The sequence below is a fragment of the Leptodactylus fuscus genome, chromosome 6, assembly GCF_031893055.1.
Source record: "Leptodactylus fuscus isolate aLepFus1 chromosome 6, aLepFus1.hap2, whole genome shotgun sequence".
Classification (NCBI taxonomy): Eukaryota; Metazoa; Chordata; class Amphibia; order Anura; family Leptodactylidae; genus Leptodactylus; species Leptodactylus fuscus.
In genome coordinates this window covers 84,466,119-84,481,022 of record NC_134270.1, presented here as the reverse complement: position 1 = coordinate 84,481,022, position 14,904 = coordinate 84,466,119, and the positions used below count along the sequence as shown (strand labels likewise).

At 41.3% G+C, this 14,904-nt stretch overlaps 1 protein-coding gene across 1 annotated transcript in view; it reads right to left on the bottom strand.

The window, feature by feature from the left end:
- The window catches only part of PRKCG (protein kinase C gamma), a 448,854-nt gene that overhangs the window by 52,336 nt on the left and 381,614 nt on the right, over positions 1-14,904 (bottom strand). Inside the window, exon 10 of the mRNA XM_075276786.1 lies at positions 13,800-13,931. Within this exon, the coding sequence (XP_075132887.1) occupies positions 13,800-13,931 (132 nt within the window). The remainder of the gene's footprint in view (positions 1-13,799; positions 13,932-14,904) is intronic.

Genomic DNA, 14,904 nt, shown 5'->3' with positions numbered 1-14,904 from the left:
AAAGGTGATAAGAGAAACCTAAAAGGTATCCCAGGGGTTTCAGATCCTATCTGATTTCTCCTTCTTATTGTGAATAAGGACCATCAAGTGTTATAGAGTTCTAATTTCTTGAATCCGTAAGTATAAATCTTCTAAGGATGGGTAGAGGAACACGTCCAATACTTAGCAATGAGACAAGGAGCGGGCATGAGAATGAAGATAAGGTGCCAAAGAGGCAACCGAAGTGCCACAACTGGAGTGTAGGTTATGGAGGGTGATATGGTGATTGGTGAGGTTGAGGAATATATCATCTGCAAACAGAGACAGCTTACATTCCTTATCTATAACCTTAATATGGTTATATGCAGATTCAATCGAAAAGTCACCGCTAAGGGCTCAATGCAGAGGGAACAGCCCTGTCGTATCCCATAATGCAATGAGAAGGAGAGGAAGCATGAGAGAGAATGATAGTTGTGGAGGGATTTGGGAAGAGACCCGGGATTGCAGTAAGGAAAGGACCCCTGAGACTAAATCTCCTCAGGGTAGAAAACATGAAAAGCTACCCCAGGCAGTCAAAGGCTTTTTCCCTCATAAAAATTTGAGCACCAAGAGCTTGGAGTCAGATCTGGAGACAACATCAATGAGGCCAGTTTTTCTCCTAGTGTTATCAATCCCTTGCTGGCAGGGAACAAAGCTAACCTGATCTTTATGTATCAGGTGTGGGAGGCACATATTTAATCTAGAAGCAAATATCTTGGTGAATAGCTGAAGACTTGTATTTACAATATGGCTATATTTGGAAAGGGGATGTTTAAAGGCATTCTGTTGGCCATCTAGATAATGCTACTCTCATGTTAATATGAGGGTGGTGGTCATTATGACTTTGTTGTCCAGAGCCTTAACATAGACTTTACCCTAAAGATTTGCGAATGGCTCAGTACTGTAGCTTGCCAAACAGAATGCCAAAATACCCCATCTCTAAAATTAAAGGGGTTGTCCGATCACAAGGATCCTATCTATACCTCTTGTTAATGTGGATGTAAGACTTTTCCTAAATACATTGCTTCAGCAAAACTGCTTTGTTTGTCCACTATCTTACTTTATTCAATTCATTGTTGACACAGCCCTTGACTTATCTGCTCAAAAGTCAAGTGATGTATCTGCCTGCTATCAGGGGGGAGGGGCTAAGTGCACGGCAGCCAGCCTGTGTATCTAGCTATTCCTGTGTCTACACCACATGACCTAGGTCCTGCACTCAGATAGGGGAGAGGAGCTGCTTTCATTTCTTCTGTTCTCCCAGTTATCAGGCTAGCTAATTCAATTGTGTTCATTATGGCAGAGACAGGCAGTCTCTGTATGTAACACAGAATGGAGTTGCTGCTGCCTGTACTTCATAGTCCAATGTGGGTGGGCGGAGCTACATGCGAATTTGGGGGCAGAGCTAAATGGCAGGTTGCATGTGAAACCCCGCCCACCACATGATGCAAGAAACCAGGAAGAAAGAAGATTTTACAGGAGTGAAGACTAGTGAGTATGCGACGTGGGAATACCCCTTTAAGAAACACAAGTAAGAGATGAAGGTTGAAGGAAGAATAGTATAATTTCTAACTCAAACTAATGTTTGTTATGTATTTGACTGTGGCTATACATATACATGTACGCACATAAGAAAGTAGCCTTGTCACCATAAGATTTCATAGTGTTATCATAAAGGTGCCAAGTGCCAAGCATGTCTTTGAGGTAGAGATAAATTAATTTCTGCAAGATCTGTAGAATTCTTCTTTTGGGTTAAACAATGTACAATACAATGTCTTCTGCTTAATCTATTTTTATATTCTGGTAGTTTTTTTTTTTTTTTTTATTGCCATGTCATATATTTGACACTGTGATATCTAAAAAGCCTTTCTAGTATTGTTAATTATCAAGTATCTGAAGATAGCCTGTAATTTTATGCAATAACACATTTCCCTTTTATTGTCTCGCTTCCTAACTCCTTTAAACTATTTAATGTTGAGCTCTTTTCCTGCAAGATCTAGCACCATGCTATTAGCATAATAAAAGTGTCAACTCTCATTGTGCTGTCCTGTATTTTTAACAGTAGGAAATGTATGAAGATGAGAAGAATTTCTCCCATATGTGGTATACTATTGTTACTCATGTAGCAATACGGGGGAAGGTGGCTTAGCGCTCTGGTAGACAAATGCCTCAAGTTTGAGTCCTGTTCCTGACAAACAGATGGAAAACCTTGCTAAGTATGGATAAAACTCAAGTGAAACAGACTCCCCTGGGGTTACAAAAATCTCCTGCCTCAGATATCTTTATCTCAAACTACTTTCAATCCCTTCAGAATGCTACCCTCTCTTCTGGGAGCAAATCAGGCTCTGAAAGCCTGCCACCGCCATTACATCCTCTTAGTACAAACATCTTTCTTTAGCTCAGAATACAAATGGATAGACAACAATGAGATGGTGCTACACTGGACCTCTTCTGCTTTTTCACCCAGTGGTAATGGCTTAGAAGATGTCAGAACAGCCCTCTTGAAACCACAATCCAACGCTCCCATCATGACCAAACCATACCAACTATAGTGCCACATACACAACTCTCCAGGTGTCTCTTTCAATGCAAATGGATACTAGGAGATTCTGAATGGGGTGCTAGCTACCCAACAACAAAATTCACTCTTTCATTTCCCTATAGCACTCCCCAAATACCCTACTATTCATACTAGTGTATTGAAGGAAGAAGCATGATCTAATGAAGACAACACTGTACCTGCTATGTGTAAATCCTGTCACCATTTATACATGGGACCTAAATCCTACTTCCAAAGTCAACTAAAACAGCCAAGTGACTTTGCTCCTATTGTGGCTCCACCAGCAGAGTCCCTGAAAAATCACCAATAACTGCAGGCCCTTCTTGCTTTCCACTCCACTAAGGGTGACATGAACAATCTTGCTACTGACTTGAAAGAGCGTGGAGACATGATCTTAAAGGGATTGTCTTGGATAAATATAAATCCCTACACTAATCTAAACACTCTCCCCCTCCTACTTTCTAAATAACATAATGTATATTTTTGGCAGCACCTCCTACCTCAATACCAAAGGGATGGAGAACGGTGCTAGATCCTAAAGCTTGAACTTTTATAGGTAAAGCACGTTGTTATATTTAAAGGGATCCTATCATACAACCCCTTTTTTTTCTGGGTAACACGTCGGAATAGCCTTAAGAAAGGCTATTCTTCTCCTACCTTTCGTTGTCTTCTCCACGCCGGCGTTCTGTAGGAATTCCGGTTCTTGTCGGTAAAGTTCTCTCACAGTACTGGGGCGAGCCCCAGTGCTCAAACAGCACTGGAGGCATCCCCAATGCTGCAAGAGAACTCTCTCCAGCGCCACCTCGATCTTCTTGAGCAGCTTCCTCTTCATCCTCTTCTTCCGGCGGTGGCTTGTAACTTCTAGGCCTCAGGCCTTGGGCAGAGCAGACTGCGCATGCCCATAGGCCACGAGAAAATGGCCGCTTACAAAACTGTGCAAGCGCCCATTTTCTCGTGGCCTGTGGGCATGCGCAGTCTGCTCTGCCCAAGGCCTAGAAGTTACAAGCCTCCGCTGGAAGAAGAGGCTGAAGAGGATGCTGATGACGAATTTGGAGGTGGCGCTGGAGAGAGTTCTCTCGCAGCACTGGGGATGGGCCCCATCGCTCAAACTGCACTGGGGCAGTTGCATACTGACAAGAAGCGGGATTCCTATGGAATGGCGGCACGGAGAAGACAGCGAAAGGTAGGAGAAGAATAGCCTTTCTTAAGGCTATTCCAATGTGTTACTCAGTAAAAAAAAGTTTGTATGATAGGATGCCCTTAACTGTTTATACATATAGGACACTTTGATTACCTGTTAGAGTCCTATATACTCTCAGTTGCATTACATTGTTTGACACATGTTGTTATCTCTCCCTATCCTTGTTATTCAGTGGATTTTAGCACTAAGTTCAATGTGTAATGCTTATATTTGCTTTGGTTCATGCTTGTAACATCTTTACCTATGGCCATCCGTGGGCCTCTATACCATCCTCCAGTCGTGCTCTTCAGTGCAGGAGGCATGTTCATTTTTCATCCTTTGCACTTATTGTAGCACAGCTGAGGATTTGTTGTTCTAGTTCCTTTGGTCATTTTGGAGATAACTTAGTTGATTTTGATTGATATTCCGCCTGGGCAATCTAGTCTAGGGCAGATTCCTTTATATAATTTTCCAGCCCACTCCCTAATGCTTGCTATTGCCTTTTTGTGCATGCTGGTTCTATCCTGTTTATATTTCTAATCTTTGGCTTTTTCTTGTGACTATTTTCTTAGATTCTGATTCTTTACTTGGCTGTTCAACTGTTTCCGACCCCCTTGGCTAGCCTGACCACCTATTTGTTGTTGTTTGTCACGTCTGTGTTCTCATTCGCATCATAGGAAGGGACTGTCACCCAGTTGTCTTCTACCACCTAGGATAGTTGAAGCAAATAGGCAGGAACTAGGATGGGTTCAGTATTAGGCCTCACTGTCTCTGTCCTTCCCCTTCCTTCCGGGCTCCAGCAGCAGTTACTGGGGAATTGCTCATTTCTCAATTCCCTAACCATGCTATTATTTTACTGGTCTACTCATGGTTGCAACATTACCACACTTAATAGATCACATAATCTTACAGTTTTGCTAAATTTTAGGACACACTTCAACTGTTATGGACTACCCTTTAAGGGTATGCTCAGCACTTTCCTTTCCTATTCAATATGATGATCCACATACATTCGTTGAATACTAGAGGGCTCATCAGCCCATTTAAACTGATTTTATTGTGGTCAGATTGTAAAATATGGAATTGTGATGTTCTTAAGGTACAAGAAACACATTTTCATCTAAATAAGACTCCTGTATATTTACATAAAGTTTTCCTGCAAATCTTCCTAGCATCCTGTCAAGCGAAGAGAAAAGGAGTATTTTTTGCAATTAGATATAGGGTAATATAGCTATAGTATATTGTATAGTAACAATGATACTTATACTTTTTTCATGGCATATTACTCTAACAAACACCAGAGGTCATACCGGTCTTCTCTTTTCCCTTATATTAAAACACTCTCTGAGAAATCTTTAAATGTGTACTTGTTACAAGTCTAGATCAACCCCCATACTGACTTCGTCTTTATGAAATCTGGAGATGTCAGCATGGCAGAGAGATTACAGCTACTTTTCACCCTTGCATTCTTCAGAATGGAATTTTTCTTGGTTAATAAATTAGGGCTTTTTCAATCAAAGTTCTCTTGGATAAGCAGTGTTACCTGGGCAAGTCATGCCTTTATCTCCTTTGTAAAACAGGAACAATTTAAAGATCATAAAAGTTAACGGAAGAACTATCATTTTACTTTTCTATAAACGCTCCTTCAACAACTGATACCTATATATTGAGTAAGGCATACATGTGAGGAATTCTCATTCAAGTACCGTATATACTCGAGTATAAGCCGAGTTTTTCAGCACAATTTTTGTGCTGAAAAAGTCCCCCTCGACTTATACTCGAGTCAAGCGCAGGGGGGGATATTGTTATATACACTCCAGACACTGTATTGTTTGCACGGTGTAGGTTGCACTCCAGCCAGAAGGTCCACGGGGAGTGCAGCGGGACTATCCGGCTCCTGCAGCAGCTCCTCTCTCTCCGACTTCAGCTGCGGCCGGTCCGGACCCGCGGGGAGCGCCAGCATTGTCACTAACCGCAGAGAGTCATCAGTTTCGGCGTCCACAGGAAGATGGCGCTCCCCGCGGGTCCGTACCGGCGGCAGCTGAAGTCAGAGAGTGAGGAGCAGCTGCACCTGAACAATCACCAGCCTGGAGCTGCCGCAGGAGCCAGACAGTGAGGGGATCCTGATTCTGCGCAGTGTGGGGTTCACAGGAAGATGATGCTTCGCGCGGGTCCGTACCATGCCGCCAAAACTGCTGACGCTCTGCGCAGTTAAGGGACGAAGATTGCCGGGGTCCACAGGAAGATGGCGCTCCCCGCGGGTCTGGGCCGGCGGGAGTTGAAGGCAGAGAGCGACGAGCAGCTGCACTTGAACCATCACCTGGAGCTTTCGCAGAAGCCGGACAGTGAGGGCATCCTGCTGCACTCCCCCTGGACCTTCTGGCTGGACAACCTTCTCTCCCTGGAACAACTGCAGCAGAATGTGAGTACACCGTGCAAACAATACAGTGTCTGGAGTGTATATAACAATATCCCCTTCCACCCCCACCCCCCTTGAAATGAATAAGTAAGAGTTATCTTTCAACTATTTATCCCCTATCCATAGGATAGGAGATAAATACTAGATTGATGTTGATGGAGGGTCAGGGTTTGGGGTGCAGTAGGTGCTGGGGAAGGGGGGGTTTGGTTGTCTGTCTGCCCCTTCCCTGAGCTTAAAGGGGCAGACCCCCACCACCACCACCACCACTTGGAATTCAGTCTGACTACAGCCAGGCTGAATATAGGGTATCTGCAGTGCTCCTATTCTGTCGGGAATGGGTTAATAGGAGCACTACAGATACCCTACATTCAGCCAGGCTGAATTCCAAGTGAGGGAAAAAAAAAAACAGTCCTCAAGCTCAGGGAAGGGGCAGACAGACAACCAAAACACCCCCTCCCCTTCCTCAGCACCCAGCACCTACTGCACCCAAAAACTCCGACCATTTTAATTTTTGAAATTTTCCAGTAGCTGCCACATTTCCCCCCTAGGCTTATACTCGAGTCAATAAGATTTTCCAGTTTTTTGTAGTAAAATTAGGGGGGTCGGCTTATATTCGGGTCGGCTTATACTCGAGTATATACGGTATGTATGCAGGAAGAAAATAAAAAGGAAATAAAGAATTAATGGACTTTACAGCCAAGTTGACACTTTTAGAATCCCACAGTAAAACAAACAAGCCTCCCATCCTTTTTCAAAGATTACACACCATTAGACTAAAACTCCAACAAGCATTAGCATTAGAGATGAACGAACAGCGTTCGATCGAGTACATGTTTGATCGGATATAAGGCTGTTCGAGATGTTCGATTCGAGTCGAACACCAGGTGGCAAATTCACTAAAAATTCGATTCCCCTCCCACGTTCCCTGGTGCTTTTTTGCACCAACAGCTGAGCAGGGGAGGTGGGACAGGAACTACGACAATGGAGGCATTGAAAAAAAAATTGGAAAAAGTAATTGGCTGGCTAATTCAGGTGACATCCAATTTATACGAATTATCCGGTTCATATGAGACTGTGAACTATGTGATTGTGAGACAGGGACAGATGTACCGGTAGGGTTAGCTAGGGATTACCTTTATTTAGGAATGTTACTCACCCAGCTCTTTCGGGCTCTATCTGGTTGGGATCCCTGGTTCGAGCTGATAGAAAGGCAACAGTGACTGAAATAGCCACCCGTTACAACCAAGGTAGCCAGAAGAGCATCTCTGAACGCACAGTACGTCGAACTTTGAGGCAGATGGGCTACAGCAGCAGAAGACCACACCGGGTGCCACTCCTTTCAGCTAAGAACAGGAAACTGAGGCTACAATTTGCACAAGCTCATCGAAATTGGACAATTGAAGATTGGAAAAACGTTGCCTGGTCTGATGAGTCTCGATTTCTGCTGCGACATTCGGATGGTAGGGTCAGAATTTGGCGTCAACAACATGAAAGCATGGATCCATCCTGCCTTGTATCAACGGTTCAGGCTGGTGGTGGTGGTGTCATGGTGTGGGGAATATTTTCTTGGCACTCTTTGGGCCCCTTGGTACCAATTGAGCGTCGTTGCAACGCCAAAGCCTACCTGAGTATTGTTGCTGACCATGTCCATCCCTTTATGACCACAATGTACCCAACATCTGATGGCTACTTTCAGCAGGATAATGCGCCATGTCATAAAGCTGGAATCATCTCAGACTGGTTTCTTGAACATGACAATGAGTTCACTGTACTCCAATGGCCTCCACAGTCACCAGATCTCAATCCAATAGAGCATCTTTGGGATGTGGTGGAACGGGAGATTCGCATCATGGATGTGCAGCCAACAAATCTGCGGCAACTGTGTGATGCCATCATGTCCATATCTCTGAGGAATGCTTCCAGCACCTTGATGAATCTATGCCACGAAGAATTGAGGCAGTTCTGAAGGCAAAAGGGGGTCCAACCCGTTACTAGCATGGTGTACCTAATAAAGTGGCCGGTGAGTGTATATTTTATTTATTACTAATGATAAGACCTGTAGCTCCTTTATTTTGTTTTATGGAATGAAAAAAATCATAAGCAGTTTATATTATTTATAGTACTTACTGCAGCAGAAGTACATTCACCAAGGGATCCTTTGTTCATGCAGTGAGAATTCTGATTGCCAATGCATAAACAAATCAATTTTTCATCAACAAAATGCATGATATTCAATTCCATTAATAGGTCACACAATATGATTTCAATAAGTAGCCAGAGGAAAGTGGAAACTTTTAATATTTACAAATAATTTCAATCAGCTTAGCATTGTCAGATTGATTGATTAAAGTGGGAGTGATTGAAATACTTACCAACTGACTGTATAATAATAATAGACTTTACACAGGAAATTAAAAGAACGAAACTGAAGGCACAGCCACATTTACCAGATACAGTATGTAACAGTTGAAAATGCAGGGTAAAACATAGAATAATTTGTTGGAAAATCAACAGAACATTTTTTTATTACACTTACAGATGGATAGATGTATAAATAGATCTTGCATCTATCTATATAGCTATGCATCGTCTGTCCATGTAGCTAATAATAATAATAATAATAATAATAACTTTATTTATATAGCGCCAACATATTCCATAGAAATTTAAAAATCAGAGGACATATGAACAGACAATATGAAATATTATAATGTGACAAAGAAATAAACTAATCAAACTATAGAAGTGAAGACTCTACTCAGAAGAGCTTACATTCTATGACGAGATAGGGGGACACAAGAAGTCAGAGGGCTTGTTTGCTACAATGGTCCAGCCATCTTTTAATAGAAAAGGTTATGTAACTGAAGCTGTATGAATCTGTCACCAGCTGGTATCTGTGAATAAAAAGATATTAAGTGCAAGGAGTGCAGTGTAACTTCTAGATGGAGAGGACAGGATCTGAGGAGGAAGGATAACAAGTGTTATTGTTCTACACTTCCAAGCTATATTCTATGATCAGGTCATATGATAAGCCTGACCAAATAGATGTGATTTTAGGGCAGTTTTGAAGCAGCTGTAGTTGGGGATTAACTGGATTTTTCGGGGTAAAGCATTCCAGAGAACCAATGCAGCTCAAGAAAAGTCTTGGAGATGGGAGTGGGATGTTCGGATAACAGAGGATACAAGTCTAAGGTAGAACAGGGAGGATGGTTAGGGCAGTAGACAGTGACGAGAGAGGAGATATAGAGGGGCGTAGTGTTATGGATGAATTATTCAGTGAGTGTGATAATTTTATATTGTATTCTGTGATGGATGGGCAACCAATACATCGACTAGCACAAGGTAGATGCATCTGTGTACTAGTTTGACAGAAAGATGAGTCTGTCGGCTGCATTCAGGACAGATTGTAGAGGGTAGAGTTTAGTAAGAGGAAGCCCAATTAGAAGAGAATTGCAATAGTGAAGACATGACAAAATCAGAGCGACAATGAGGGTTTTCAATGTTTCCATGGTGAGAAAAGGGCGAAATGTGGAGATGCTTTTGTGCAAATGGAAAAAGCATGCAAATGTAAATATGTGGGGTAAAGGTGTAAAGGTAATTTTAAATAAAGAGAAGACATTATGTTAGACACAGCAGAGAGGCAGTCATTGGTGTTCTGTAGTAGTGATGTCAGGGGATGAGGTGCATAGTTAAGCATCATCAGCATAAAGATGGTACTGAAAGCCAAAGCTGCTGATGGTTTGTCCAATTTGGACTGAGTACAGAAAGAAAAGAAGAGGGCCTAGGACTGAGCCTTGAGGAACTCCAACCACAATGGTCAGGGTAGTTGGTCAGGAGTTGGTGGTCTCCAGAAGAATAAATAGTGAATAGTTCCCTTTAGATTAGCTGTCAAGAGATCATTGGAGATTTTTGTAAGGGCTATTTCTATAGAGTGTAGTGGATGAAAACCTGATTGTAAGGGGTCCAGAAGAGAGTTAGACCAGGAGTAGACCTAGTCAGGAATAGACTAGGAGTTTGGATATGAAGGGGAGGTTAGAGACAGATCTGTAGTTAGTAGCACAGGATGGGATGAGGGACAACATTTTCAGGAGTGGAGTTATGACAGCATGTTTGAAGGAGGAGGGAATGATTCCAGCACAAAGAGAAAGGTTAAAAATTTTAGTAATGTGAGCTGTAACAGCAGGGGACAAAGACTGGAGGAGGTGCGAATACGTGGTTCAGGGCGGATCTTGAATAAGCTGCAGCTCAGGTGTGGGTCATAGGCTCGTTTCTAGGCCATAAAAGGCTGCAGAGCCGGCACTTCATGGCAGATCCTGGGAGGAGAGGAAGTAGCTGGGTCTGTCCTGACACTGAGAGCCTTGTGTTATGGTACAGTGTTATTTTAGTTGATTCCTGTGACTGGTAGTAAACCACATGTACAGTTAGTATTTTATGTTTAGTTAGTGCTCAGATGAGCAGGTTTTGTTTTGCCTTTTTTCCTGAAGTAAGGCTATATTTTATTTTGCTTATACTGTGCCTGACGTAAAGGTTTATTTATTTTGCTTTTATTTATTTATTTATTTTTGTAAATAAACCGTTTTTTGCTGCAAGATTTGTGTCCCTGTCTCCGACTGGTTGGGTCCGCACCACTGCTTCTACCGAGTTACCTTCCCCATATGAGGGAAAGGGACTGATGCTGCTTTTAGATTTGGTTATTTCCTGACAGATGTTGTTGATTTTGTGTTTAAAGTACGTGAGCACTGAGGTCTATGACAGGTACCAGCACCTTTTGCGTGAGGAAGGTGTGAAAGGTGTTAAAGAGTCGTTTAGGTTTATATGAGAGAGAAGAGATGAGAGAGGTGAAGTAGGCTTGTTTGACAAGGTGAAGGGCAGAGTTATAGGTTTTGAGCATAAACTTGAAGTGAAGAAAATATGCAATTGTGTGATTTTCGTCATAGATGTTCAGCACATCTTGAGCATCGCAGAACAAAACGTGTTTTAGGAGTGTGCCAAGGTTGTTGGTGTCTGCAGAGACGCAAACCTGGAAGCAGAGCATATCTGGGCTCTGTAACTCCCCCCCTCCCCCAAATAAAGCAAATGAAGACGGATGCTTGTGAGGCATATGCTTAGTTCACACATCAGTATGCCATCCGTCCATTTGGGGATAAGGGGATTAAAAGTAGCAATTGTAAACAGAGCAGAGATAAGGATATATAATAAATGTCCTTATCTCTACTCTGTTTACAATTTTCGATAGTAGTGTTATTGGAGTTTGTAGGCCTTCCTGAATAGGTGAGTCTTAGGGCCTTCTTGAAGCCTGTGATTGTGGGGGTCAGTCTTATGTGTCTTGGTGAGGGGTTCCAGAGTATGTGGTATGCATGAGAGAAGTCTTGGAGACAGTTGTGTGAGGAGTCTGTCTGCATTCCTATTAGAATAGATACTACTTTTAAGTCACCCCAAATACTCCAGTTGTACTCGCTAAACCATATTTTTCCCAGAAGTAGAGACATGCTTTTGTACGCCACTTTCATGTTGGCAGAATATTTCATGTGGGCGCAATTCATAACGCAACTGCCGACTAAACCATAAAATCTTACATCAGCTCTTAATAGATAATTATAATGCAATATTCATATATATATATATATATATAGAGAGAGAGAGAGAGAGAGAGAGAGAGAGAGAGAGAGAGAGAGATAATGTATATACAGTATATATATAATTTTGTATGCTGTCAGAAGCATGTAGTCCTATTTAAGCAAAATAAAAACATTTATTTGACAATATCTTAACAATTTGACCTGATAGAGCAAAACGGTTTTCAGATTTGACATCAGCATAAAAAACTACTTAAGAAACACTTAATGACATTTAAGATATCCACAGTGTGTTTTCCAGTGTTATTATTACAGTACAGTACAGTACAGTACAATTTAAAGAGTTTGCTTTGAATCTCAACAACTGCAATACATGAATACGAGATTCACTTCTAAATTTGGTGATACAAGTTTGAATTTCTTAAATGCTTTGGTCACCAGTTATGATGGTAATTTGATTACAACTGGCAGTGAATGAGGCATTATATTGTGATGGCTACAATAAAGGGTGTATTACACTGTAGAGGGTAAAAGGGGACCACAAGGAGCGTACCATGTTAGGGCCACTAAAGGAACATTCTACTTTGTGAGGGCACAAAGGGATATGGTTGGGAATGAGCAGAGCTAACATGGGGATGAGCAGGCTGAAAGTGAAGCTCATGATACCTAATTTCTCTGCAGTGCAGATTTTGTCCCTCTTTCAGTTGTTTGAAAGCTGGAAGGTATGGTATGATGAGAATCTGCATGAAGTGCAGTGACCAAAAACATAACTTGAAGCTCCTGAGCGCCAATGAAAATCTGTAATGGGGCCCCTACCTTTCTTATATATGCTATATAATGCTATATTTTAGGTAGCACAGGAACCTTTGGGGCACCCCCAGGGCCCATGGTCTGGTAGCAACTGCTACCATTGTACTGTAAAAATGGAAGGGAAAACTGTGGGCCCACCATGGCTCAGGGGCACATAAGGGGATTAAACTGTTCACCAGCAGGCCAGTCTGAGCTGGGATTCTACTGTATTTAAGTATCACAATTTGTTGCCTTAATACTCTCTTCCATGAACATTTTAAGTCCTCACATAATAGAACATCTCAGATGTTTTAAATTTTTTGAGGTCCTCAGGACTGTCCAGTTTTCACAAACTAGTGACCACATAATTAAATTGCAAAGACAGGCAAGATAGATTATAAAAACAGATGTCTTAAGATAAAAACAATCTGAGGGTGCATTCACACTGAGTAAACGCTAGCTTATTTTGTAGAGTAAAATTACACTTGTAAATTTTGCTATTCCATTGACTTCAATGACATTTTACAGGCGTATTTTTACAGGCGTATTTTTTACAGGCGTATTTTTTACAGGCGTATTTTTACAGTTGTAAAAAAATATCATTGAAGTCAATGGGATAGCAAAATTTACAAGTGTAATTTTACTCTACAAAATAAGCTAGTGTTTACTCAGTGTGAATGCACCCTTAGTGTTATTCTGTGCTGTTTTAAAATCACCTAATGTTATTGCCTTTGTATGTGTATATGCACTTCAAATGTTAGTGTAGGTTAGTATGGAGATGAGTTGAAATGCAATCAAATATGAAATCATGGCACCATTTATCACATAGGCCTGAAGAAGCAACTCTGATACACAAAATGGCAATACCTTTCTTGCATTCGCACACTTTCTTCTCTGTATTTATCACTGGATATGAATAATGAATGAATAATTTACAGATTAATAGTATTATCTCCATTCTTCTGTTGTTTATGTAACTTTGTCTATTTTAGGCCACAATAAATCAAGGAATATCCCAGGACAGTTATGGCCTCAAATCCCAACCAGACATGAAAACAACTTAAGAAATGCCTTTAAGGGTGGTTGTATTGACATGATTTGCTTTTATATAATATTTCTCAGCGTCTTGAACTAATTATACACAAATCCCATTACTCCACAACCTGCCCATATAGTAAGTGTGTCAATTCTACACGGTATGGCGCCAACAGAAAATGAGTGAGATAAACATTTCTCAAACCCATGCCAAAAGTTACTAACCTTTCCAAAACTTCCTTTTCCAAGCACCATGAGGAAGTTGAAATCCGAGATGTGAAAGCGACTAGTACCAAAAAAGCTGACACGTTTGGAATCTGTCGGGCTCGGACTTGGACCTGGACCTCGTCTTACTTTCTGCACAACAGAAGTGAAATAAAAATTATTGATCACTCAAATACATAGCGTTCATAAAGGGAAAGAATGTTTAAACCAAATACAGTATGTGGCATAAAAAATATGTTCCTGTAGAGATGATCATTCCATTTTTTTTGTTACAGTACAGTATTTACATCAGATTGCATGGTAAATACACAAAGGTGGTAAAATGTATAATCTTGTAATACTGCAAATGTGCTGTGCAATATAATAAATCGCTGCACTGGAAATCATAAAGACAGCAAACACCTATTGCAAATATCTTAGTGTTGTGTGCAAGTTCAAAATGTATAAGTCTATTTAAAGAGGTTGAACAGGCAAAAATGGACAACCCTTTTAAAATTTAAATAAGCTGGGGGCCGTTAAAAAAAAGAAAAAGTATACTCAACCATCCTCGTTGCTCCGATGTCTTCCCGTGCCTCCCAGCTCTTCGCTAAGGACTTCAGCACAACGCCAGTATACGCTACTGGAGCAGATTAACCTGGGAGGTGCAGGAGGACACCGGAGCAACAGGGACAGGTGGGTATGTGGTTTTTTTTCACTGCCCCCAGCTTTAAGAGGGTTGTCCATTTTTGCCAGGACAACCCCTTTAAGTTTAACCTACTGTACTGTATGGATGCTGGAGTGTTGTGCTGGAAATAATTTTGAAAAGTTATTTAGGGACCCCTCAGTGTTCAGGGCAGGTAGGGACTGCTAATACTGCATCCATTATAACTATCCCACTGGTTGAGATTATATAGTAATGTAGTTACCTTTCGTACATAGCATACTGCACTTGTGTTTAGAAATATGGAAAGGTCGACTTTTCCTTATACAAAAGACTTTTTAATTTCTATTTGTAAAAGGGGACATGGTCTTTAATCTACTAAACATTCTCATCATCTTTTCACCTTGACTGATTTCATAATGATGTTGGCTTACTTTAACTATTCATATTGTTTATTATCTATTA